The 25,858-nt window shown below is 42.3% G+C and overlaps 1 protein-coding gene across 1 annotated transcript in view; it reads left to right on the forward strand.

Annotated features, from left to right (window-relative positions):
* PCSK1 (proprotein convertase subtilisin/kexin type 1) overlaps positions 1-25,858 on the forward strand; it is a 96,566-nt gene that overhangs the window by 34,783 nt on the left and 35,925 nt on the right. The window contains exons 2-6 of the mRNA XM_044275990.1: positions 9,163-9,267; positions 11,150-11,260; positions 18,271-18,417; positions 18,526-18,602; positions 21,119-21,207. Of these exons, the coding sequence (XP_044131925.1) occupies positions 9,163-9,267; positions 11,150-11,260; positions 18,271-18,417; positions 18,526-18,602; positions 21,119-21,207 (529 nt within the window). The remainder of the gene's footprint in view (positions 1-9,162; positions 9,268-11,149; positions 11,261-18,270; positions 18,418-18,525; positions 18,603-21,118; positions 21,208-25,858) is intronic.

Genomic DNA, 25,858 nt, shown 5'->3' on the forward strand with positions numbered 1-25,858 from the left:
TATTTCCCTGTCACATATGCAGTGCAGGTGTACCTCACACAAAAAATGGGTATATTTCACCCACTGAACTAAAAGATGGATTAACTATATTAATGTCCCTGTCACAGATGCATTGCAGGTGTACCTCACACCAAAAATGGGTACATGTCACCCAGCAAACTAACAGACAGATTAACTATATTAATTTCCTTGTCACATATGCAGTGCACGTGTATCTCACACCAAAGATAGGTATATGTCCCTGGCCGAACTAACAGACGGATTAACTATTATATTTTTGTGTCAGGGGTACAAAGATGGTGCATTGCACCCACAAAAAAATCACTATAGGTCACCCACAGAATTACCAGCCAAATTAACTATTATATTTCTGTGTCAGGGGTGCATAGCTGGTGTATTGCACCCTCAAAAAAATTACCAGATAAAATTCCTAACACTTTCCTTCACTTCAGCTGCCTGCTTTCTGTCTTTGCACTACTCAGAGCTGATGGGCGGTGCTACATGTGATCCAGCTTGTATAGTGGTTCAGTCACATGATGCACTGGCCAATCACAGCCATGCCATTACTAGGCCCACAGCTTAAAAGTGTCATGGCGTGGTGTGGGAGGGGAACTCCACACCAAACATAAAAGGGAGGGAGAAGGTACCAGGCCTGCAAACTAGGGAAAGGGGAAAGGTCACCACCTAATAAATCCTAACCGAGCCCTGACTGATAACAGAGTGAACAGACCCCAATGGTAGGACTGTTCATCCGTAGGAACCTAAGCCTGGCTCACCCTAGAAGGTCCTGAAGATAGTGATTGGGCCACAGACGACCTGTTCCTTCCCAGCTGAAGAAAAAAGAGTTTGTCTCAGGTCTGGTACCAAGAGACAGGGAAATAAACACAATACAAAAAGGAAAGACACTTAACTCCGGGTAAATTGAAAGCAGGAACTCAGCCGAGATCCAGACACCAAACGATCCACAACCAGAATGAGCTATCAACCGCAAAGAGTAATGGGTAAAGCCAGACTAAGAAGGGAGTAGTAATGGTCACATGATCTACACCTGAAAAGGAGGTGTGGACATCCCAGAAACACATAGACAAAGTGAAACCAAAAGAAGCTGTCAGATCACTGACGTGCAGCCAGTCTTTCAGATCTTCTACCACCTGTCATGGGTGTGACAAAAAGCTCATTGGATTGGCTGCCCTGCAGCCTTTCAACAACCTTTATGAAATGCCCGAACACCAAACTCGAACTTTTGCTGCAAAGTTTGGGTTCGGGTCCAGGTACCCGAACTCGCAAAGTTCAGTACGGACCTGAACTATGCCATTCGGGTTTGCTCAACACTATTCAGTATGTTTATTTCATAGAATTCGGCACATTTTCCATGTTAAAATTCATGGCAAAAATGCCTAATATTAAGGGCTCATGCACACAGCTTTTGCATGGCCTTGCCCATATTGCGGCCTGCAAACAGCGGGTCTGCAATATATGGGCACCAGCCGTGTGCACCACGCATCACGGATGTGGACCCATTCACTTGAATGGGTCCGCAATCCGGAAGGTCCGGTGCAGAACGGAGGCAGAGAACCCCACAGAAGGGCCTCTGTGGGGTTTCTCTCCGTGCCTCTGCACCGCAAAAAAGTAGTGCATGTACTACTTTTTTGGGGTGCGGACGGATCACGGACCCATTCAAGTAGAATGGGTCTGGATTACTGTACATACATCTATATTATGTACTATGAGCTGCATATGGGCACATGTACACTGCGAGGGTATAGGCATAGTTCTTGTGTTCTTGACTTAGGGTTCTCACAATGACAGTATGTAGTCGGAAAGTTGCATATATAAGATATATTTGCCTAAGCTACACAAATATTGTAAATCTGGGTCAGTTGACATGCTACATGAACATGCTACATTGTATTCTCTACTACTCCAGTGTAACGCTGATCTGTATAAGTAGCACTGTGTGATTTTAACTTTAATAGATATAATTAGTATTCAGAATAGCCAGAGTCTGTCGGCTATGGTTCAGTAGAAGTGCAATGGTGATTTTAAAAAATTGCCTTTTCTCAGGCAAGCATGAGTCAGAGAGTGAATGGCAATCATCTATTGTGTAGTAATGAATCCTTTCCATTAACTGAGTCTCCTCTCATAAACCCATGACGTCAGCACAGTCCGGGATGATTGATTGGCTTTGTGTAAATATGAGTGCAGTATCACATTGTTTGTTGATTATACCTTGCATAATCTTTTGCCTGTGGCTAGCATATAAGGATGAACCAGATAGGGAGAGAGGTCACGCAAAGCAACCTATGTTATCCATTTGCTCAAACCATTACAGGTGTTTGCCATTTAATTACAGAATATAAGATGCTTAACCCCTTCTACCCTGGGCCAGTTTTCACCTTCTTGCCCAGGCCATTTTTTGCACATCTGTTTTCTCGTGACACATTTTACTTCATGACATTCATAAATTTGAGTAAATGTATTTCACCTTTATTTATGAAAAAATCCCAAATTTATCAAAAATTATGAAAAATTTTAATTTCTCTGCTTTTAAAACAGGAAATGATACCTCATAAAATATTTATTACTTAACATTCCTTATATGTCTACTTTATGTTTGCATCATTCTGTGAATGTCATTTTATTTTTTGGGGACGTGTGAATGGGATTTATGCACATTTGGCATCTGTTTGAGCTATTTCTATCTGAGATCTATTTTTTTAGACGGGAAATAAATACTGAAAAAAACAGATCTGAGATGGAAATGGCTAAAATGGATGCCAAATGTGCATAACTGACACACAGTATCTGTTTCACAACATCACCTGACAGTCCAAGTTCAGATTTGGCTCGTATGCCGTTAACACTGCATTGGTACACATCAAAGTCACAGAGCATACCAGTTATTCCAGCTATTACCCACAGTTTGAACCCCCATGGGTGGGGCTTGCCAGTGGAGTGCCTAGGGTGATTGGCACCCGGGGCGGGTTGTTTCTCTGGCACCCCCCACCAATACTTAAAAAAAAAATTGTACCCCCTAACAGTAGTATTGCCCTCATTGTACAACCTTCACAGTAGTTTTGATCAGATATGTGCCCCTTAAGGTGGTTATGCCTTCACTGTACAACTTTCACAGTACTTATGCCCACATTGTGCCCCTTTAAAGTATTTATCCCTTCATTGTGCCCTCTCTGTGCCCCTTCACAGTAGTTATGCCATCACTGTGCCCCCATAACAGTAATAATGCCCTCTGTGCCCCTTCATAGCAATAATGCCCCCTCAATGCCCATAACAGTTATGCCCACCCACTGTACAAGAGTAATGCTGTCTGTGCCCCTTCACAGTAGTAATGCCATCTGTGCCCCTCCATAGTAGTAATGCCCATTGTGCACCTTTATAGTATTAATGCCCATTGTGCGCCCATCATAGTAATAATGCCCACTGTGCCTCCTTAACAGTTGTAATGTCCATTGTGCCCACTTCATAGTTATAATACCCATTTTATCCCATTTATAGTAGTAATGCCCATTGTGCCCCCACCATAGTAGTAATGCCCATTGTGCCCCCCTAATACTAGTAATGCCCTTTGTAGTAGTATTGCCCTCTGTGCCCCCTTTGTAGTAGTATTGCCGTCTGTATCCCCTTTGTAGTAGTATTGCCCTCTGTGCCCCTTTGTAGTAGTTATGCCCTCTGTGCCCCCTTTGTAGTAATAATGTTCTCTGTGCCTGCTTTGTAGTAGTAATAATGCCCTGTGTGCACCCTTTGTAGTAGTAATAATACCCTCTGTGCCCCCTTCGTAGTAATTTTGTCCTCTGGGCCCCCTCCATGGTAGAAATACCCTCTGTGCCCCCACCATAGTAGAAATGGCCTCTGTGCCCCCTCTGTTAAAAAAATAAAAAAAATCACAGTAACTACTCACCTTGTCCCGTCCCTGAAGCTCACAGTCCACTTTCCCCTAAAGACACAGATCGCTCTGCAGCACTGTGTAGGAGGAGCTTATGCAGATTACCGGGCTGTAGGCTCCGCCCACACAGACAGGCAGCGCAATCTGTGCCTGCAGACTGAATGGTGGAGTGGGGAGAAGTCTTCCTGCTTCACCATTCAGTGCGGGAGAGACGGAGCTGCTCAGGGAGCTGAGTGACAAGACCACAGCTCCCTGCGCTCCAGCAATGAACGCTTCTAGGCTCTGGCACCCCCTGAGAGCGGGCACTCAGGGCAGACCGCCCCCCACCCCCATCCCTTGGCACACCACTGGGGCTTGCCTCTCATATATTACTTGATGTAGCTGAATTTCCCCTTGAAAGGAATCATCATCTTATCCACAGAGTTGTGCTCTTTTGGTACCACCTGCGAGCATTTCCCTCTGAATGAATCCAGCCATGGTCTGAGTTTCCAGAGTTTATCTTTCTTTTCTGACACTGTCAAGTTGTTTGTAAAGTGTAATGATGTCAACAGAGATTGAAATCTGTTGTGTGACATCTCATCAGAAACAGGGGTGTACCGTGTGTCTGCCTCCCAATACATTTGAACTCCAGTCATTTGAACTAGGCCCATCTTCAAGTACATGCCAATCATCTGCTCAATTTCCTTTGTGTTGGTGTTTAAATATATTCCAGTCTTTTGAAAGCTGTACTCATTCGTGTTTTTGGTCTGAACCATATCTTCTGAGACAAACCTCTGGAAGTACTCCAGTGGTGTCTGGAGGGAAATAGCAGCATCGGTGATGTCTGGACCCAAAAAAATTGTATTGGGACTGACAAAGTCCTTTTTCAGCCAGCGATACCTGTCACGGGATATGGTCTGTTTGTATGGTAGACGTTCTTCAGTTGTCTTGATATCAACACTGCGTGCACAGTCAGTTGGCTGTTGGTTTTCTTTATCTACTTCACTGGCATCTTCATCTGCCTCTTCATCACTTGCATCACTAGTGTCATCTTATTGCATCTCAAAGTCACTCTCTCCAATTTGGATGGCAGCAATAACATCCTGCACAGTGTACACAAGACCTTTCTTTGCTGGTGGCCTTCTGAAATGGAAATAATAGTAAGTATAGAAGACAAGGTAAATAATTTAAATTTAAATAATCCTAACCCTATTAACACAATACACTTAGGTCTATTATGGCCTATAATGCCCACTACGCAAGTCCTCAGTTGCATATGCTATTGTGACTACCAACCTAACCCAATCTTGTAGAATTGCAACATGGACATTAGAAGCTCTAAAACAAATTTGATTAAAAAAAAATATTCCACAGTAACTTAGTATGTACGTGCTCTAGGCATTCTACTAAACACATAAACAAAATATTTCAGGCATTTTACTTACTTGAATGTTGTAATATCCAGTCCAATTAAACAATGGGATGAGCTTCAAGGAGCGTTTGCAGGTAGAATGAGTTCTTGACCAGATGGCCAGGCACATATACATATTTTTTTCCAATAGCATTGCAGGGCTAAACAATAGGGTCCATTGACAATGTAAATGTTGTCTTTATAAAAAAAAAAACATTTACAAGTATCTTTTCAGAAGAACTAAAGGTAATGTTGTAATTTTACAACAGTGGGTCTTACAGGGTTAAAGAGGACCTGTCACCACAAAATGCAGTGCAATCTGCAGACAGTTATAGAGCAGGAGGAGCTGATAACTATGTCTGTATAAACACTTACACAGTGAATACTATCAATCATTGATAACATCTCCCCCATGTACAACTGAAGTCAGAAAAAGCAGAGATTTAAATGTATATATTATAAGTTTTACTCAATCTTTTCCCACAGTATATATCAATCTGCTCAGCTTCTCCTGATGTATAACCTGCTGCCTGCAGATTGCACTGTAGTATATGGTGACCAGTCCTCTTTTAGAAGGGATAGAAGAGTAGACAGGCACTCTCTAACTGGAATCACGCAGAGGGAAAATGATCAAAAAGGAGCCTTTAATACGTACAAGCTATGAACGTAAAAATGGAAAAAGAATAAAATTATATATCAAGCAATCCAATTTTTTTTAAACATAGATCAGGAACCTATAGTGTACATATAACAGTGTTGCAGACAGCTAAAACACTAAACCGTATGTGGATGATTATTCACAGTGCCCATAAAGGTGCACATGACAGCATTATAGCCAACTAAAACTCTAAAACATTTATGAGTATTAATTCAGAACCTCATGAAGTGAAGAATCAAACATCAATAAAATATCAATATAGCATCAATATAATATTCCCACAGGCGTGGTGGAGGATGTTTCCACCCAATTCTGGCCACAGATATAGATGTGGATATAAATTATGCAGATATAGAAAGTGTTGATGGAACTCTGTTGCAACAATGTATTATATCTGATCGCTCCCAATGATCTAGGGACGCTGAATCTGAGTCTAGTAGAGTGGATCACTCCCAGTAATTGGGGTATATCAATATCGGGGCAGTCTCCAATTGGATATATCTTATCAAATAATGCAGTACACATTAAAATATGAAGATCTCTCACGATAGGTTGTATGATGTTACTCACGGGCCCATTTTATGAGCCTGCTGTATCCACGGGTCAGGTTAGTATATACACAGTTCATTCAATGTGAAATGCGCAGTCCGGTACTGTCTAGTGCCTACAGTGGCATCCCACCTGGCATTAATACCCTGATCGCAGTTACCTGTCCCGTCTCTCCGGCTGCCCGCTTTCTTTGTGAGTTCGGTCCTCTGTATCAGCTCCGCTGTCGGCGTCCCACGTGGTGCTAGCTGAATCAGCATCTCACGTGCCGATAGTAATCACATCCTGGCTGGCGGGTTGTATGATCGCGGACTAAAATCAAGAGGTAATCAATAACTGAAGCAAGATTATATATATTCAAACATTAAACTTGTGGGTACATCTATGTTTCACCAAATGCGTTTCGGAGTCTAAGACTGACTCATTCATCAGTGGTCACCCGCATATAGTCAATCTCATCCCTTTTATACTGTCCATTCAGTGGAAATGAAAGTCCGGAGTGGAGTCCTTGTTCAGTCTCTTTCTTACTTGTTAGGGTTATTGATATTGGAACTTTTGAATCTAAATGGTTGTTGTTCCATTAGTCCTTATATTAAAATGTACATAAACCCATATATTACACATATTTTGTTGTTATACGTTTTTGTTGTGGCATAACTGCGTTTTTTTCTTTTATGTGCATCTTTCTGTATGCGTATGCTGCAAGTACGGTCTAATACTTTGGATATAATTTTTTTTTTAAAAGTGCCTTAAAAATATAAAAATTTAAAAAACGTGCTCAGAATACAATATGTTCTATTGTGTTATATTGTCCTCACCTACTCCTTCTCTGATGTGTATTAAAAGACACCTGAAGACCACAGAAGGTGACATCTGGAGATCTTTGTAGTTTTTTACATCTGGAGATCTTTAGAGTTTTTTTTACAGAGCATCGGGAGTGGGGTCCCCTGCCAAGGGAAGATCGGGGAACCAAGAAAACAGTATAGCCCCGATCCTCCGTCGGCCGAGGGCACCCACCCATTCTACAGGAAGCCAAACAGTTTGAGTATGACATTGAGGCCTTCAGGTAAGAGAGTGTTAAATTCAAAGATGTATCTGGACTTTTTTATATTCCTGACTGGGTGAGTCAGTTTGACATTGAGCACCTAATACATGAAAGCAGCCAGGTGAGCCACCTAGACTCTGTAATGTTTTAGGCTCAGAAATAGACTGTGATAAGTTGGTCCAGTGAAATATCATGATTTTAATACTGAGTTCAGTTACCAGAACTAGAGTTGCAGTACCCCAGTGGACTACTGCAAAGGATTAAGTATTGCCAAAAGAGTTAATTTAATGTTACCAAGTTAAATGTTTTGATTTACCGTGTATCAAAATAGCAATGTATAGACAAAATATAGGGTTAACAGATTTGGCAGACTGATTAGGTTACCAGGGTGATGGTCTTAGCCTGCACTCTGGTAAGCTAGTTGGTGAGTCTAGTCTGAGCAGAGCTACAGGAAGAACGTATGAGAGTTCCTGCAGACCAGGCCCGGAGAACCCTGTCTCTGAGAATACAGCTGCCAAAGATGGCACTCTACTACTGAGTAGAGAAGGAAATAAGGCATCTTAGAAGACCCAGAACCATCCAGCTCATTCAGGATTCTGGCAGCAAGTTATTTGTTCATTTATGGCATTAAGACTTTGCTGCTGCGGAAAAAAAAAATTGCGTTTGGCACCTACCACACTTTGAGTTGGACTGGCCATCCGTATCTAAAATCTGCAACCATCAGCACGGAAACTGCAGAAAGGGTTAACAAGAACAGAATTGCATGCCTGTAGTTATTGGGAGATATGGTAAAGTGCCCTGAGAAGGAGAGACAGGGATTACTACAAGTATGATAATTGTTACTGCCTTTACACAGCTATTGGAAAATGTTACTTCTGTGAAATACTTTGGAACTGTGCTTTTGCTGCTATATATTCTACTACTACTCCTATCATCAATTCAGTAAGGCCTGTTTCCTACTGCCGGCATTAGTTCCAGAAGCTTTCTGGATCGGGCAGACATTCTGGTAATGCCAGCAGTGTGAAACAGGTCTAAGGAAATACTTTATTTATTGCAACACATGGGCCTTGCTTATTGACTCCAACATCCATCCTCCAGCCCTGCATTCGTACACCTGCCTTGCATCCAGCCAAACTGTTTACCATCAAGGGCACCCCTAAATACCACCAGGCAGGAGTCCCCGCATCAGTGTGTGTCCCAAGGGATGAAAGGGTGCACTGTCCAGTCATTGCATGGCTCTAGGGAGTGCCAGGGTGGAGCTAGCCACAATCTACATATGCCAATTATCCTCAGTCATAGTCCTTGGCACAGGGGCACCTGTACCACCTACAGCACCACCTACAGATGCCAGATTATTCTTAAACCTTGACTCTCAGGTATTCCACACTATGGAGCCACAAAACTTTCTAAAGCATCTACTAAACACCAGTGTAATCTGGAGCATCCATGTCTGGGATGAATAACCCGTGCATCCTCTGTCCAATGATTCTCCTACTCTGACCCCTGTTAAAATGCCAGTTTCAATTTCTATTCAATCTGCGAATTATGCTTGCTCACAAAACAGAAATGCTAAATGATAATAATAATGTGGAATTTTTGCATTATATTTTTTTTTTTTACAGATTGGATCACTTGAAAATCACTATTTATTCAGACTCTCGGCCCATCCAAGGAGAATGCGGAGGAGCCTCCCTCACATAACAAAGCGGCTAAATGATGATGAGCGTGTAAGCTATTTGGTTATAAAAAAAATGTATAATTTTTTTGATAATATGTAGGCACTCTTGGCAATACGAATGAGGAAGGCATGGTTCAGCTAGCATGCGTTTCTGTAGGACCGCGCAAAATCCTAACATTTAGATGAGGTGACCTTTTTGGGTTGAACCATCCAATTATACGTATACAGGCAAAGCACCGGATTCACCAGATTTCCTCCTTCCACAACAGCTCCTGTGAGACATCAAAAACCGCACCAATAGTGAAGCACTGTGAATACCATTCACCGGCACTTTAAGCTGATATACTCACAAGCGCAGGTGGAATGCAGGCACGTCAAACCAGTCTGTAGATCTTAAAATCCTCATCTCTCCTCTCTTTTCCTGTAGTACCTAGGAAGGTTTTAAAGCGGCTCCAATAGTGAAGAACCGTCATTCACTAAAATCCTTTTATTATACTCACATGTGCAAGTAAAACTTCACGCAATAATAAAAATCCACAGCCTAGTGTTTCTGCCTGACCCGGGTTTCACTCCAAGCTTCATCATGGTTCGGTTAGCAGTCTAATGTGTGTGCTTCAGACTTTCCCTGACAGATAGTTTTGGGGAGAGAAGGATTGGACAAAGTGAATTTTCTTTTATCTTCCAGAAGATAAGCCGCTGCCAGAGCACTTTTCTCCCCTCTCCTATTAAATACACCTACACTTTTGTCCAAGCTGAACGTGTATGTGGGAGAGAGTCAGGAGAGATACCTGCAGCTGTATTTGGCCTATAGGTACTAAATGTTTATGGCCACCCTCAGACCTAAAAAATTAGAGGTTGCATCAAGTTGAGAATTTAACTGGAATTTTGATTAGACATTGACTTTTTGATCTCACTGTTTTTGCATCATGAGACATACTGGAGGAATTGGGAGTGCATGATTCCAGCAGAGATGTACAAATTTGAAAATACAGTCATAATAATGAATGCTACTGTCGTTACCAACAATTGTAAAAATTAGCTGATCACAAGGTCCTACTGCAGGGACCCCAGAGCTATGGAGGGGATCCAGACAGCAAATGTTCTGGACACCACTAGGGCTACCACAGTGGAGAAATAAAATAGAAGATTGCATGGTGCCCACTGAAATCAATTTATTCTCTTTGTACATGTTGTGTTATCCAGAGAAAGAGAGCATGAATCTTCTTATGTAGACGCTCTCTACAGGCTCATTGATAGTCCCAAATCTTTCCTCTACTATTTCTTCCCTATAAAAGTACGGTAGGTTTTATAAGCCAGAAAACCTATGTAAACAAACAGATTCTTACTTCTTAGTGGCAGAGACTTTAAAACAAATGTTACAAAATAATAATAAAATAAAAATGAATGAGTAGGTTTTAGGTCCAGACAGATTTTGGTTTGTATAGATGTTAAATTCTGCAAGATTAATGGTATCTGTCTGAAACCCTCAAGGCGCTAATGAAACTAGTGCAGAAGAAGTTAATAAATACGCTTGGTCTTAAATAACTTGTTCTGTATATTATCAACAAACTATATAGTTCTCCAAGACCAGGAACTCCTATTGAGATTGCCAGGCAGGGTCCAAGGATTAAAAAACATCCCTGTCACCGGCACTCTGGTTCCAGTGGAAGTACAATGTGTTGTGTATCTGCATGTCACCACTGTTGGCCAATCAATGTCCTCAGTGGTGATGTATGCAGGTATGGCACATGACCGCTGCCACCTCTGAGGGGCTGGAACCAGAGAATCAGTGACAGGTGAGTCGTTCTTATATCCCTATACCCTGTCTGACCTGTCTAAAAAGGGTTTCCATGCTTGGAGAAGCCCTTTAATGTTTGTAATTCAATTTTTCAAAGTATACATTGTAAATGACATATTACTGATATCCCTAGGTGTCATGGGCAGAACAACAATATATTAAGGAGAGAAATAAACGTTCCATCTTAAGACAAAACACAGAAGATCTGTTTAATGATCCTATGTGGAATCGTCAGTGGTATTTGGTAAGTAACATGAAAAAATTACAATTACAAAACAGATGCATAAAAGCTACTACCTGCAGTTCTTACTTATACATATATATATACAGGTCCTTCTAAAAAAATTAGCATATTGTGATAAAGTTCATTATTTTCTGTAATGTACTGATAAACATTAGACTTTCATATATTTTAGATTCATTACACACCAACTGAAGTAGTTCAAGCCTTTTATTGTTTTAATATTGATGATTTTGGCATACAGCTCATGAAAACCCCAAATTCCTATCTCCAAAAATTAGCATATCATGAAAAGGTTCTCTAAACGAGCCATTAACCTAATCATCTGAATCAACTAATTAACTCTAAACACCTGCAAAAGATTCCTGAGGCTTTTAAAAACTCCCAGCCTGGTTCATTACTCAAAACCGCAATCATGGGTAAGACTGACGACCTGACTGCTGTCCAGAATGCCATCCATTGACACCCTCAAGCAAGAGGGTAAGACACAGAAAGACATTTCTGAACGAATAGGCTGTTCCCAGAGTGCTGTATCAAGGCACCTCAGTGGGAAGTCTGTGGGAAGGAAAAAGTGTGGCAGAAAACGCTGCACAACGAGAAGAGGTGACCAGACCCTGAGGAAGATTGTGGAGAAGGATCGATTCCAGACCTTGGGGGACCTGCGGAAGCAGTGGACTGAGTCTGGAGTAGAAACATCCAGAGCCGCCGTGTACAGGCGTGTGCAGGAAATGGGCTACAGGTGCCGCATTCCCCAGGTCAAGCCACTTTTGAACCAGAAACAGCGGCAGAAGCGCCTGACCTGGGCTACAGAGAAGCAGCACTGGACTGTTGCATGTCATTCGGAAATCAAGGTGCCAGAGTCTGGAGGAAGACTGGGGAGAGGGAAATGCCAAAATGCCTGAAGTCTAGTGTCAAGTACCCACAGTCAGTGATGGTCTGGGGTGCCATGTCAGCTGCTGGTGTTGGTCCACTGTGTTTTATCAAGGGCAGGGTCAATGCAGCTAGCTATCAGGAGATTTTGGAGCACTTCATGCTTCCATCTGCTGAAAAGCTTTATGGAGATGTCATTTTTCAGCACGACCTGGCACCTGCTCACAGTGCCAAAACCACTGGTAAATGGTTTACTGACCATGGTATTACTGTGCTCAATTGGCCTGCCAACTCTCCTGACCTGAACCCCATAGAGAATCTGTGGGATATTGGGAAGAGAAAGTTGAGAGACGCAAGACCCAACACTCTGGATGAGCTTAAGGCCGCTATCGAAGCATCCTGGGCCTCCATAACACCTCAGCAGTGCCACAGGCTGATTGCCTCCATGCCACGCCGCATTGAAGCACTCATTTCTGCAAAAGGATTCCCGACCAAGTATTGAGTGCATAACTGAACATAATTATTTAAAGGTTGACTTTTTTTGTATTAAAAACACTTTTCTTTTATTGGTCGGATGAAATATGCTAATTTTCTGAGATAGGAATTTTGGGTTTTCATGAGCTGTATGCCAAAATCATCAATATTAAAACAATAAAAGGCTTGAACTACTTCAGTTGGTGTGTAATGAATCTAAAATATATGAAAGTCTAATGTTTATCAGTACATTACAGAAAATAATGAACGTTATCACAATATGCTATTTTTTTTAGAAGGACCTGTATATATATATATATATATATATATATATATATACACACAAATGCACTCTTTGCTTCTTCAGTTAGTTTATATATTGATAATATTACGCGTGTCACAGATTATTTGTTAGTTTTCATAAAACGAAATATGTAGCCATTTGATCAAAACCTATATTTTCCATGTTGCAAGGGCACATCCAGAAATTTAACTTCGGGAGATGGTTGTCCAGGGTTCCTGAGGATGAGCAAAGCAATGCGGCACAATGTAATGAATTAGAATCATTTATTGTGCACACTAAAGATATGAGAGCAAGGAGGCTAAACTTTTATGATGATTTGGGATTCCCCTGTTGCCTCATGTCCGCCTGTTTATTAACATTATTGGGGAGCTTGCTATGCAACTGCCTTAAATCTGATCTCAAGTTGGGTGATCACCTTGCTCAGTCTGGTTAACTTAGAAGGGAGTTTTTGGCTAACCTTCCTTTAAGGCCTCATGCACACGACCGTTGTGTGCATCCGTGTCCGTCGTTCCGTTTTCCGTGATTTTCTGCGGACCCATTGACTTTCAATGGGTCCGTTGAAAACTCGGTAAATGCACCATTTGTCATCTGCGTCCGTGATACGTGTTTCCTGTCCGTCCCAAAAATATGGACCTGTCCTATTTTTTTGACGGACAACGGTTCGCAGACCCATTCAAGTCAATGGATCCGTGAAAAAACACGGAGGCACACAAGATTGTCATCCGCGTCTGTTTTTTTTCTATCATTTTCAAGGCAAACTTGACTTAGATTTTTTTTTCACTTTTCTGGTCTGGTGATCCTCCAAAAATCAAGGAAGACACACAGAAGAAAAAAAGGACACGGATCACGGAACAACGGAACCCCGTTTTGCGGACCGTGAAAAAATACTGTCATGTGCATGAGGCCTAAATTTCATGTTTTTGCTCCTTTCTTGCTGGTTATAGTGAATACTTTTGCGCATCTGTATACAGAATCCTTGTAGTCTATTTGTATTTTCTCAGAGTAGCCTAGAGTCTGTACTGCTTCTGCCATTCATTGCTTCCAGCATTAAAGTTTGTTGTTTCCCTATGAATTTTTTTTTGTCTGCTGATTTTTGTTTTTATTTGTTTCTGGCTGGGCTTATATTGCTTTATTACAGATCAGGGTTACAGTAGGTCATTTTAGTGTCTTTATTTTGGTTTGCCATCATTCACCCACTTTCATCCTGTATATCATCACCATCTTCTTCATTGCTGGACTCTCCTTCATCCATTTCCCATCATCATTCAGTTCCTGTCCTGGTAAGTTTATGTCTGTATATGTGTTGTCCGCCAGTGTTGATACATACATGCCTCATAATATCATTTGACCATCTGGTTATTATCCAGTTTGGCCCCCTTCTTAGTCCCCAGAAGGAATCTGAGTATCAGGAGTCATTTTTAGTACCTGGTAAAGGTGACTCCTATAGGTGAAGTCCATTTCTAAAGTCTTCAGAACAACACAAAACATTGCTTGTAACACTTTTATTTCCACACCAAACCACAATGTAAGGTATCAGACCATAATTTCATACGTACTTAGGGGGTCATTTATTAAGAGCACCGATTTATACGTTAATCTTAATCCCCATGCGCTGGCTGCGGATGCAACAACGTTATGTGGAGATGCAGGCCGTGCGGCATGGTTTAAACTACGACAGTTCTTAATAAATTTTCCCCTTAGTTTTTAAATAAAAGCAATGCAAGCAATGTAATATTAGACTATACTACTTACTACCAACCTTAAAGAGGACCTTTCATCAGTTTGAACTTTCTAAAATCAATACCTGGCACTGTAGGCCAAGATTAGGACATGTGATGCCGGATTTATGAGGGATCGGTCCTGTCAAACTAATCTGATCAGTGTTCATGAGGAGGTAACATTTAGACTAGGTGAGTCAATGGATGCCATATATCTTGATGTCTGCAAAGCATTCAGTATACTATGCTGCATAAAAAGTTGGTACATAAAATAATATGTGAATCAAGCAACCAATGAGGAGGAGCACGCTTAGCTTATATGTACCACCTACTCAAGGTCACCTGTGGGATAGGTGGGGCAAAAAGTGCACTAAGAGCACAACTATCTGGGGAGTGGCATTCTTGTGCACTTTTTTGCCCCACCTATCTCACATGCAAATTTGATTAGGTGGTACATATAGGTATGCGTGTTCCTCCTCTCATTGGTTTCTTAGTGCACACGAGGTAACTAGGAGCAGCACACTATATGTGCAGGATCTGCTCTCCTGAATGTAGATGCCCAACGGCATAGGTAGGTTTAGAGTAGGACCTCCCTGACTGAAACCACCTTGGTGCGGGTAGGCGGGCACAGATGTGTGTTGATCAAAATATACACATCACATCATAAAGGTCTATCAGTTCTTTTGAGACAAACACAGCAGTGGAGGTGGCTCATATTCGTAATAGTGACATCACAGACATCCATGCAAGTACCGTGCGACGCGCATTACAGAAGTCTGGAATGGTGGCCAAAAAAAGGGTGAAGAAGCTTCGACTTCAATATCGTTATAAGAAGCATCGGCTCAAGTTTACAAAAGAGTACGTACAGGGGACAGTAGAACATTGTACGTATACTCAAGTACTATTGGTATGCAACAGACAACATAGTGTTCCAGCAGGACAACGACCCCAAACATACAGTGCTGCCCATAATTATTCATACCACTGGCAAATTTTGACTTAAAGTTACTTTTATTCAACCAGCAAGTAATTTTTTGACCGAAAAGATAATAAGACGATGTACAAGAGGCATTATTGTGGAAAAAAAAACCATTTCTCAGCTTTTATTTACATTTGAGCAAGTGTCCAGTCCAAAATTATTCATACCCTTCTCAATAATCAATAGAAAAGCCTTTATTGGCTATTACAGCAATCAAACGCTTCCTATAATTGCAGACCAGCTTTTTGCCTGTCTCCAAAGGTATTTTTGCCCATTCATTTTTAGCAATGAGCTCCAAATCTTTCAGGTTGGAGGGTCTTCTTACCATCACCTTGATCTTTAGCTCCCCCCACAGATTCTCAATTGGATTCAAGTCTGGACTCTGGCTGGGCCACTCCAAAACGTTAATGTTGTTGTCTGATAACCATTTCTTCACCACTTTTGCTGTGTTTTTTGGGTCATTGTCATGCTGAAATGTCCACTGGTGCCCAAGGCCAAGTTTCTCTGCAGACTGCCTGATGTTGTCGTTGAGAATCCTCATGTATTGTTCTTTTTTCATGGTGCCGTTTAGGCCGAATGCACACGGCCGTGTTCCGCGGCCGTGAACGGTCTGTGGTAACACGGCCTGGATTCCTGTTGACAGCAGGAGCGCACGGCGTCAGTGGTCGCTATGATGCCGTGTGCTTCATGCCGCCGCTGCACTACAGTAATACACTCGTATAAATCATACGAGTGTATTACTGTAGTGCAGCGGCGGCATGAAGCGCACGGCGTCATAGCAATTAATGACACTGTGTGCTCCTGCTGTCAACAGGAATCCTGGACGGGTTACCACGGACCGCTCTCGGCCGTGGAACACGGCCGTGTGCATGAGGCCTTACTGTGATCCCTGGTCCATTGGCTGAAAAACACCCCCAAAGCATTAGGTTCCCACCACTATTTTTGACAGTGGGGATGGTGTTCTTTGGGTTGAAGGCTTCTCCTTTTTTACGCCAAATGAAGGAAACATCATTGTGACCAAACAATAAAATTTTTGTTTCATCTGACCATAACACAGAAGACCAGAAGTCTTCTTCTTTGTCCAAATGAGCTTTTGCAAAGACCAAGCGAAATTTTGTGTGCCGTATCTGGAGAGGTGGCATCCTCCTTGGTCTGCATCTTGCAGTGTTCGTTGGATTGTCTGCCTTGAGACATTGCCACCAGCAGAGCCCAGATTCACCAGGATGGCCTTGGTGGTGATCCTTGGATTCTTTTTCACCTCTCTAACTATCCTCCTGGCCAGTACAGGTGTCACTTTTGGCTTCTGACCCACAATAATGCCTTTTGTACATCGTCTTATTATCTTTTGGGAGACACCTATGTCATTTCCCATCAAAAAATTACTGGCCTGGGGTATGAATAATTATGGGCAGCACTGTACATCGAGATTGGTGAAAAAATGGTTCAATAACAATGAAGTAGAGGTGCTGGATTGGTCCAGGCATTGTTACTCTTTTGCTTGTCAGTGTATGTACTAAATGATAAAACACTGAGCAACACTGACATGGAAAAGGAATTTTATTATATAGTAAATGTGCTGCAACCCGTGTCCGGCAGCTGCAGCCAAGGCTAATAAGATCTGGAACAAAATGGGCATAGATGTACATGACACTTGACAGATCACTAGTCAGACCATACGCGGAGTACTGTGTCTAGTTTTGGGAAAAGAAAGACATAGCAGACCTTGAGCAGGTTCAAAAGAGGGGAAGTAAAGTAATGAATGCAATGGGTGGACTACCCAGAAAGATTTTCAAAATTTGGGTTATTTAGTTTATAAAAAAATAGAAGGCTGAAGGGAGATCTAATAACTATGTATAAATATATCAAAGGTCAATACAGGGATATCTCCCATGATGTATTTATACCCAGGACTGTGACAAGGGGACATCCTCTGCATCTGGAGGAAAGAAGGTTTGTACACAAACATAGAAGAGGATTCTTTACGGTAAGAGCAGTGAGACTATGGAACTCTCTGCCTGAGGAGGTGGTGATGGTGAATTCACTAAAAGAGTTCAAGAAGGGCCTGGATGTATTTCTGGAGTGTAATAATATTACAGGCTATAGTTATTAGATTTCCGGAGAAGGGCTGTTAATTAATCCAGGGAGATACCATATTTCAATTGCCTGATTGGAGTAGGGAAGGGATTTTATTCCCTCAAATGAAGAAAATTGGCTTCCACCTCATCAGGGTATTTGAACATTCTCTAGTTCAACTTTGCAGGATAATAGGCTGAGCTGGATGTAGACCTGTTTTCAGCCGTACAAAGTATGCTGGTATGTTACCCCTCTTGGATTGCTCCTCTCTAATTCATATACCTCCACAAAAATGGAGTGCATGGAGATACAAGGTAGATATTACCCTACAGGCTTGTTTATGTGCCATATAAATATAAAATGAAGGTCTGGATGCATATCAATGTGGACATATAGGTAAATATCCTATTGCATGTTTCCAGTGTATGTCAAAGTGCATTTGGATTTGTATAATCATTAAATCTCTCAACATGGCAAATAACATGAACGACACATTTAGTATTGACACTTTACATCACAGACTGAAATTTTCAGAATAAGAGTTGACATAAAAAGGGCACTTTATTCAGTCTAATTGTTGCTTTTATATTTTCAGCAAGACACAAGAGTGAACCCATCATTGCCAAAGCTGGACCTCCATGTCATCCCAGTATGGAGGAAAGGAATAACAGGGAAAGATGTTGTTATTACCGTATTAGATGATGGATTAGAATGGAATCATACAGACATCTATGCAAATTATGTAAGTGTAATGTTTAGTTTACTATTTGGATGTATGAATTTTAACTTGTAGATATTGGTATATGCCTTCAAATAGTAACACAGTTCAACGCCATTTTTGTGTTCTTAGGACCCAGAAGCAAGTTATGATTTCAATGATAATGATAAAGACCCATTCCCACGATATGACATCACAAATGAGAACAAGTAAGCATGTAACGCACGTTCCTCATCTCATGTGGTGTAGACTTGTGTTATGATATTCAGAAATGGGTGCATAATAACAACAATCAGGTGTAGGGAATTTGCAGTGGCGTACACAGAGAAGTAAGGGTCCCATAGCAAGGATCAACCTGGGTCCCCCACACAGGACAGAAGGGTTTCTGCCTAAACCCCTTTCAATGACTCTTGGGCCATTTTGCCACTGCCTCATTTGCTAAAAGTTGTTCCTTTAGGCTGGGTTCAGACCTGAGCGTTCTGAAACGAGCGCTCTGTATGCGCGATTGTACGGGCGTTTACAATCGCGCATACAGAGACAGGCGTGCACACATTGTCGCGCGTTCCCGAATATCTATGTGCGGGAACGCGCGACAAACGCCCAAAAAAAAGCTCAAGCACTTGTTTGAGCGTCGGGCGTTTTACAGCGCGATCGTACGCGCTGTAAAACGCCCAGGTGAGAACCATTCCCATAGGGAATCATTGGTTCTTGCCTGTTGTGCGTTTTACAGCGCGTAGGAACGCTCTGTAAAACGCTCAGGTGTGAACCCAGCCTTAGAGTGTAGAGTCCTGACCAAGTTTTCACCTCCAGTAGAAGAGGCGATGATCCCAACTAAAACTGGGCCCCATCTTACCCTGGGCCCCATAGCTGTGGCATGGTCTGCCGCTATGGTAGTTATGCCCCTACCGCATTTGCAAAATGCAAAAAAATAGCGCAAAGGTATTAAAGGCTGCAAACTCGTTTGTATATCTGCAAGGAACCTGCTTTTTACATTTGTTTGTGGCCACCCTGTACTTGTAGATGAATTCAAGTATAATCAAGCAGATCTACACTTATAATAATCTTAAAGCTTCTTTGATACACTATATTATAACATGTAGCACTTCCATATTACGTCAGTTACTGAGGAATCCCACAGTTCACGCCTTTTGAGACTCATTTCCCTCAAGATATCTGTGATACCTGATTTCAGCATGCATCAATTTCTTGGTGAGCAGCTTGTCCACACGTTTGCAGTGTAAAGCAGGAGGGAGGGAGACAGCAGCTGTAGCCCGCTGAGACTGGAGGTCTATTTCAGACAACCCAAGACTATGATTGTGGCTTAGACCATGCAGCCAAGCTGCAGTTACTTACCATAGCTATCCTAATGGAGTAGAAATAAAAGTAGCCAAGCAAAAATGAGCTCCCTTCTCCAAGACTTTTCTTGAGTTGCACCATTTCTCTAGGATGCGCTAACCCAGACAATTAGGTTAATTTCCAACTCCCATCTCTTTAAAGGGGTTCTGCACTTTCATTTAACTGATGATCGGCGGGGGTCCGACACCCGGGAGCCCCACTGATCAGCTGTTTGGGAAGGCAGCGGTGCTCCAGCAGCGCAGCGGCCTTCTCACTGTTTACCGCCGGGCCGCCCGCCCACTGACGTCACGACTAGTATCAACTAGAATGGGCGGGGCTAAGCTCTGTTTACTTGAATGGAGCTTAGCCCCGCCCAGGCCAGTTGATACTAGTCGTGACATCGCTGGGCCGGCGGTAAACAGTGAGAAGGCTGCAGCGCTTCTGGAGCGTCGCTGCCTTCTGAAACAGCTGATCGGGGGGTTCCAGGTGTCGGACCCACGCCAATCAGAAGCTGATGATCTATCCAGAGGATAGATCATCAGTTAAATGAAAGTGCAGAACCCCTTTAGGGTGGCCTATAACATCGCCTAATATAACTTTTCTTCATTCACTCCCATTCAACATTATTCCTCAGATCTTTACATCCACCTGTATCCACCACACCCCAAGCACTCAGAAGCACTGCAGATACTGGCTGGTGGCTGGTTCACAGAGCTTTATGTTCTATACTATTTAGATAAGATGGCTGGACCACTGTACCCAGCAAGCACTTTTTACCTGGCATCACCTATAGGGCAGTGGTTAGAATATATTTTTTAGACCTCATCTGGAATTTTGCTGTAAACTACAGCTGATCATACACATGAGATAACTGTCTGCTGAACACTCATTCACCGATTCCCTACACATGCATGCTTGGCATTGCATGTACTGCGAATGGAAGACTCACCTCATCTCCCCAAGAACAAAAGGATCAGGCATGTTAAATTTCAACGTGTGTGGCCCTTCTCTTCCCCAACATGTGCAGTCATTGGAGATTCAGTAGGCCTACATACACATTAGATAGTTGGCTCATCCCCTTGAATATCAGTTTTTTTGGGGCCCCATACATCTAATGCGCATGGCCAGTTTAATCATCAGCTTCTTCAACTGAAGCCAGGTACTGTACATGCTAAGGATATTTTACCCTCTGACGCTGAAATATGATGCATGATTGTTGTGGAAGAACAGATGGAGACTTATTAACTACTTGTAGTAACTTCTATATATGACAGACACGAAATTATAAAATGCATATAATAAACTGCCTCTCAAATGTAAAAAAAAAAAAACATAGCCAGTAACTACAAATTGAGTTAGTACTTTTTTTAAATCTTACTTGTTATTGCAGACACGGCACCAGATGCGCAGGAGAAGTTGCGATGGTTGCAAACAACAACAAATGTGGAGTTGGAGTGGCATATAATTCTAAAGTAGGAGGTAAAAGATGACTCTATTCATTTGTTGGTTGCTGAATTATGTTGTTTTGCATTGCTTTTTGTACACGCGTTGACAAAAAAATAATGCACCAAGAAATGTTATATGTGTGAAAGTAATGATGATATAATGCAAGTAATTACAATATTAGAGCGAAAGGATAAGTTTATTTGGGAAAACTGTAAAAGAGGGCTCCAGGACCCTGTTGGGCCAGCTCTAGCCTGGATACAAGATGAGATACGGTTGGCCATGGAGGCATACAGGTTCTGCATAGTATCTTGTGGCACATTTGCCCACAGATGTTGCAGCTGGGCATGTACTGTAGATGATGTACACTCGTAGGTTGCCGAAGCCAGTGTCCAAAGTTTGCATAAGCGGTTAGCTGATCATTGACTGTTGATTACAACTGCAATATCCATCCAAGCCATCTCTTGGAAGTATTTTCCAAATGGAAAACCTTGGTTGTTGGCAACTGTTACCCATAAGTGCCCATATTAACAAAAGAAAAAGCGTATACAATACGCTTTCTGGATGCACCTATGCCCAGTCTGCACTATTCCACACAGTCAAAAATAGAAGACCCGATGAATACTGACCCAGCTGAGACCAAAGGAGCACAATGGGTCAATCCAATATATGTATCGGGAAAGCTGCATACACTGCAGACACAGTGTGAAAAGACCTGAACATATATATTGACTTGTAAAATATTAAAACACAGTATAAACAGCACGTTTTGGAGATTACTTAAATTCCTTGCATGCATAGTATACAGTAATGCATTTTCAGACCTGAAGGAACTATGTCCCGAAAGATCTACATGAAATTAAATTATGCATATGATATCGCACTGTTCTAATATGTAGTTAGATAAAACATTAGAGATGTATGGTGCCTAGAGGACACAGCCTGTGATATCAACAACATGCATTTCACTGCAAACTGATACAGTAATTAAAAATCCATGCAACAATAAACATGTCTGGAAGTGAATTATCTCACTGGCAATCATACCAATATGCCCACAACCCCTCTCCATAGCTCAGAAGCAGCACCTAGCCAGAATGTATCTTAGCTACAGTATGTCTACCTACTGTGTACCTGGTGTGGTATTTGGACCAGAAGCAATGAATGGATTGCTGAGTGGATTGTGTCCATGTCCTCATGGAGCAGCAGGCCTAGCATAAGCCCTACTGCTCCATTCATTCTCTATGGAACTGCTCGGGATAAAACAGTACAACACTTGCCTATTTCTGGCAGTGACACAGAGAATGAATGGAATATCAGGGTGTTCGGCCTGCTGATCCATCAGTATGGGGACATAGGACCCCCTTTCTCAAGATTGGTGGGGGTCCCAGCGGTTGGACACCCACGATCAATTAGTTATCTCCTATCCTGTGAATATAGGATAACTTTAATACTTTCCACATGTTTGACACCCTGCTCACGAACTGCCAGATATAATTCACAGTGCATGTGTTGAGTATTAATATGATTTTAAGAAAATAGTGTTGTGCATAAGCCCGCATGACACTTCACCACAACTACAACTCTTAAAAGTGAGTCCCTGAGCACTGCACTATGAGCGCCACAATACCACACCTCATGGGCCACCACACCATGTGGTGCTGCGCCAGATTGGAGTAGGAACTAGGGATGTGTATGAATCGATTTGTTCATTTGAACAGACTATCCATCTGTGAAGGACTGTCCCTCTACAGATGAATCACTGTGCTGGAAGAGTAACATGGCCACACATCTTGCACGGACTTGGTAATCTCACGCATGCACCACAAGTGTGAGTATCGGCGCATGCGCAGATGATATACCTACAAAAACGAATCAGTGATTATGCATGCACCATTAAAATTTATTAATCGCACATGCAAACTCGTTGATGTCGATTTGTAGGTGTGTCTTTCGCGCACGCTCCGATACCCACAGTAATGGGGCATGTGCGAGATTATCAAGGCTGTGTGAATGTGCAGCCATGTTAATCTGCCAGCAGAGGGGGCTGCAGGGACACTCTCTCATAAGTGTAAATTTGTTCAGATGAATCAATTCTCTCATCCCTAGTAAGGAGGTCACCATGAAATGGCCACTGGGCATATGCATTTTGATCAAAACAAACAAATTTTGTGTCACAGCACCCATTACGTGTCCTGCCAGTGACAGCCAGTCATCGTGACCTTTGTTGGCAGTGGTGTCTTGAACGAGAAACCTGGACTGCTACAGACTGGATCCGTATTGTCCTTAGTGATCAATCCAAGCTCTATTTGTGTTCCAACTGTCAAATTCAAGTAAGGAGGCCTCGTGGTGAGCGCCACAGTACCCAACTGCTGGTGTGAAGATCTGGGGAGCCATTGCATACGACAGTCAGTCACTAGTGTTGAGCGAGCACCAAAGTGCTCGTGTAGAACACTTTGTAATGCTCGGGTTTTCTACCGAGCACAATGGAAGTCAATGGGAGAACCCCAGGCACCCCCTGTGCAATGTATTTTTTACAATTACTAGAAAAAATATTAAATATGTAAATCTAACATCACCTCTATTTCTGAAAAAGTTTGTGATGGGATTCGAACTCACAGCTTTTGTATCATAGCCCAGAACTTTAACCACTACACTATATATCTGCATAGTCAGACGCAAACAAAAAAAAGAAATATGAGACTTCTACTGTATAGGTCTCAGTAGAAGTACTGTACAGTACAAGTCTCATATTTATTTATGTTTTATTTAAGTAACTGGCTTTGCAGATATAAGTGGTTAAGTGCCTTGCCTCTAATGGAAAAGGTTGTGAGTTCGAATCCCGGCAGAAACTTTCCTGAAATACAGGCTAAATTAGATTTAAATACATATGGAGTCAGAGCATGGACTCCTAAGCTGCAGACTCACACTGAGGGATTCCCTCACTGTACATCTTCTGCATAGAAATAGAGGCCAAATTAGATTTAAATACACTGACTCGAGCACATGTGGTGTTTTGCCCAACTCCGTGAAGTGCCGAGCATAGCGATGCTCGAGCCGAACTGGTGTTCGGCCGAGCATGCTCGCTCAACATAATCAGTCATCCATAGCAGTGATATGAGGGACACTAACACCTCAGGGATACATGCAGGACATTCTGTGGCCACATGTGTTGCCTCCCATTGCAGGGCTTCCAGCTGGCATTTTTTCTGCAGGATAATGCTCACTCACACACAGTAAGGCCCCTTTCACACGGGTGAGTTTTCCGTGTGGGTGCGATGCGTGCGGTGAACGCACTGCACCCGCACTGAATCCGGACCCATTCATTTCAATGGGACTGTGCACACGAGCGGTGATTTTCACGCATCACTTATGCTTTGCGTGAAAATCGCAGCATGCTCCTTTTTGTGCGTTTTTCACGTAACGCAGGCCCTATAGAAATGAATGGGGTTGTGTGAAAATCGCATGCATCCGCAAGCAAGTGCGGATGCGGTGCGATTTTCACGCATGGGTTCTAGGTGACAGTCTATTCACTGTATTATTTTCCCTTATAACATGGTTATAAGGGAAAATAATAGCATTCTGAATACAGAATGCTTAGTATAATAGTGCTGGAAGGGTTAAAAATAATAAAAAAGTTAACTCACCTTCTCCTCTTGTTCGCCTAGATGCCGGTCTGTTCTTTAGCTGTGGGCTGAAGGACCTGTGGTGACGTCAGATCACATGCTCCATCACCATGGTGATGGACCATGTGATTGGAGCATGTGATCTGACATCACCTCAGGTCATTCAGCCCACAGCTAAAGAACAGACCGGCATCTAGGCGAACAAGAGGAGAAGGTGAGTTAACTTTTTTATTATTTTTAACCCTTCCAGCGCTATTATACTAAGCATTCTGTATTCAGAATGCTATTATTTTCCCTTATAACCATGTTATAAGGAAAAATAATACAATCTTCAGAACATCAATCCCAAGCCCAAACTTCTGTGAAGAAGTTCGGGTTTGGGTACCAAACATGCCGATTTTTCTCACGCGAGTGCAAAACGCATTACAATGTTTTGCACTTGCGCGGAAAAATCGCGCATTTTCCCGCAACGCACCCGCCTCTTATCCGGGCAAAAAACATGACGCCCGTGTGAAAGAGGCCTAAGGGTTTCACAGGAATGTCTCTACCAGATTACAACACTTCCTTGGTCTGTCCGGTCGCCCGATTCATTGCCAATAAAGCATTTATCTGTGTGGGACTAGTTGGGACGCCAGGTTCTCCAACCTATGAGAGTGCAGGATCTGCAGGCCCAGCTGCAACATCTGTGGGAAAATGTGCTGCAGAAAACCATATAGAACCTGTATGCCTCCATATCAACCATATGCCATCTTGTATCCAGGCCAGAGGTGGCCCAACAGGGTACTAGATCCACCTTTTATTTGTAGAGTTCTCCTCAATAAACTTCTCCTTTTGCTCTAATATTGTAATCACGTGTGGATGTGTGATCCTGCTGCATGTGTGGGACCCACCTGAAAGAGGTTGCCTCAACATGGTGAGGCGGATAATGCATTTTGGTCAAAACATATGCAAAGAACCTAATGTCCATGTTTATACATTTTGCTTATCAGCATTAGATCCCTATTTTGTTTTTTACAGTTATGCTAGATTATACATTAGTTGACTATATAACCAATAACCAG

This window comes from Bufo gargarizans, chromosome 1 (assembly GCF_014858855.1).
Source record: "Bufo gargarizans isolate SCDJY-AF-19 chromosome 1, ASM1485885v1, whole genome shotgun sequence".
Lineage (NCBI taxonomy): Eukaryota > Metazoa > Chordata > Amphibia > Anura > Bufonidae > Bufo > Bufo gargarizans.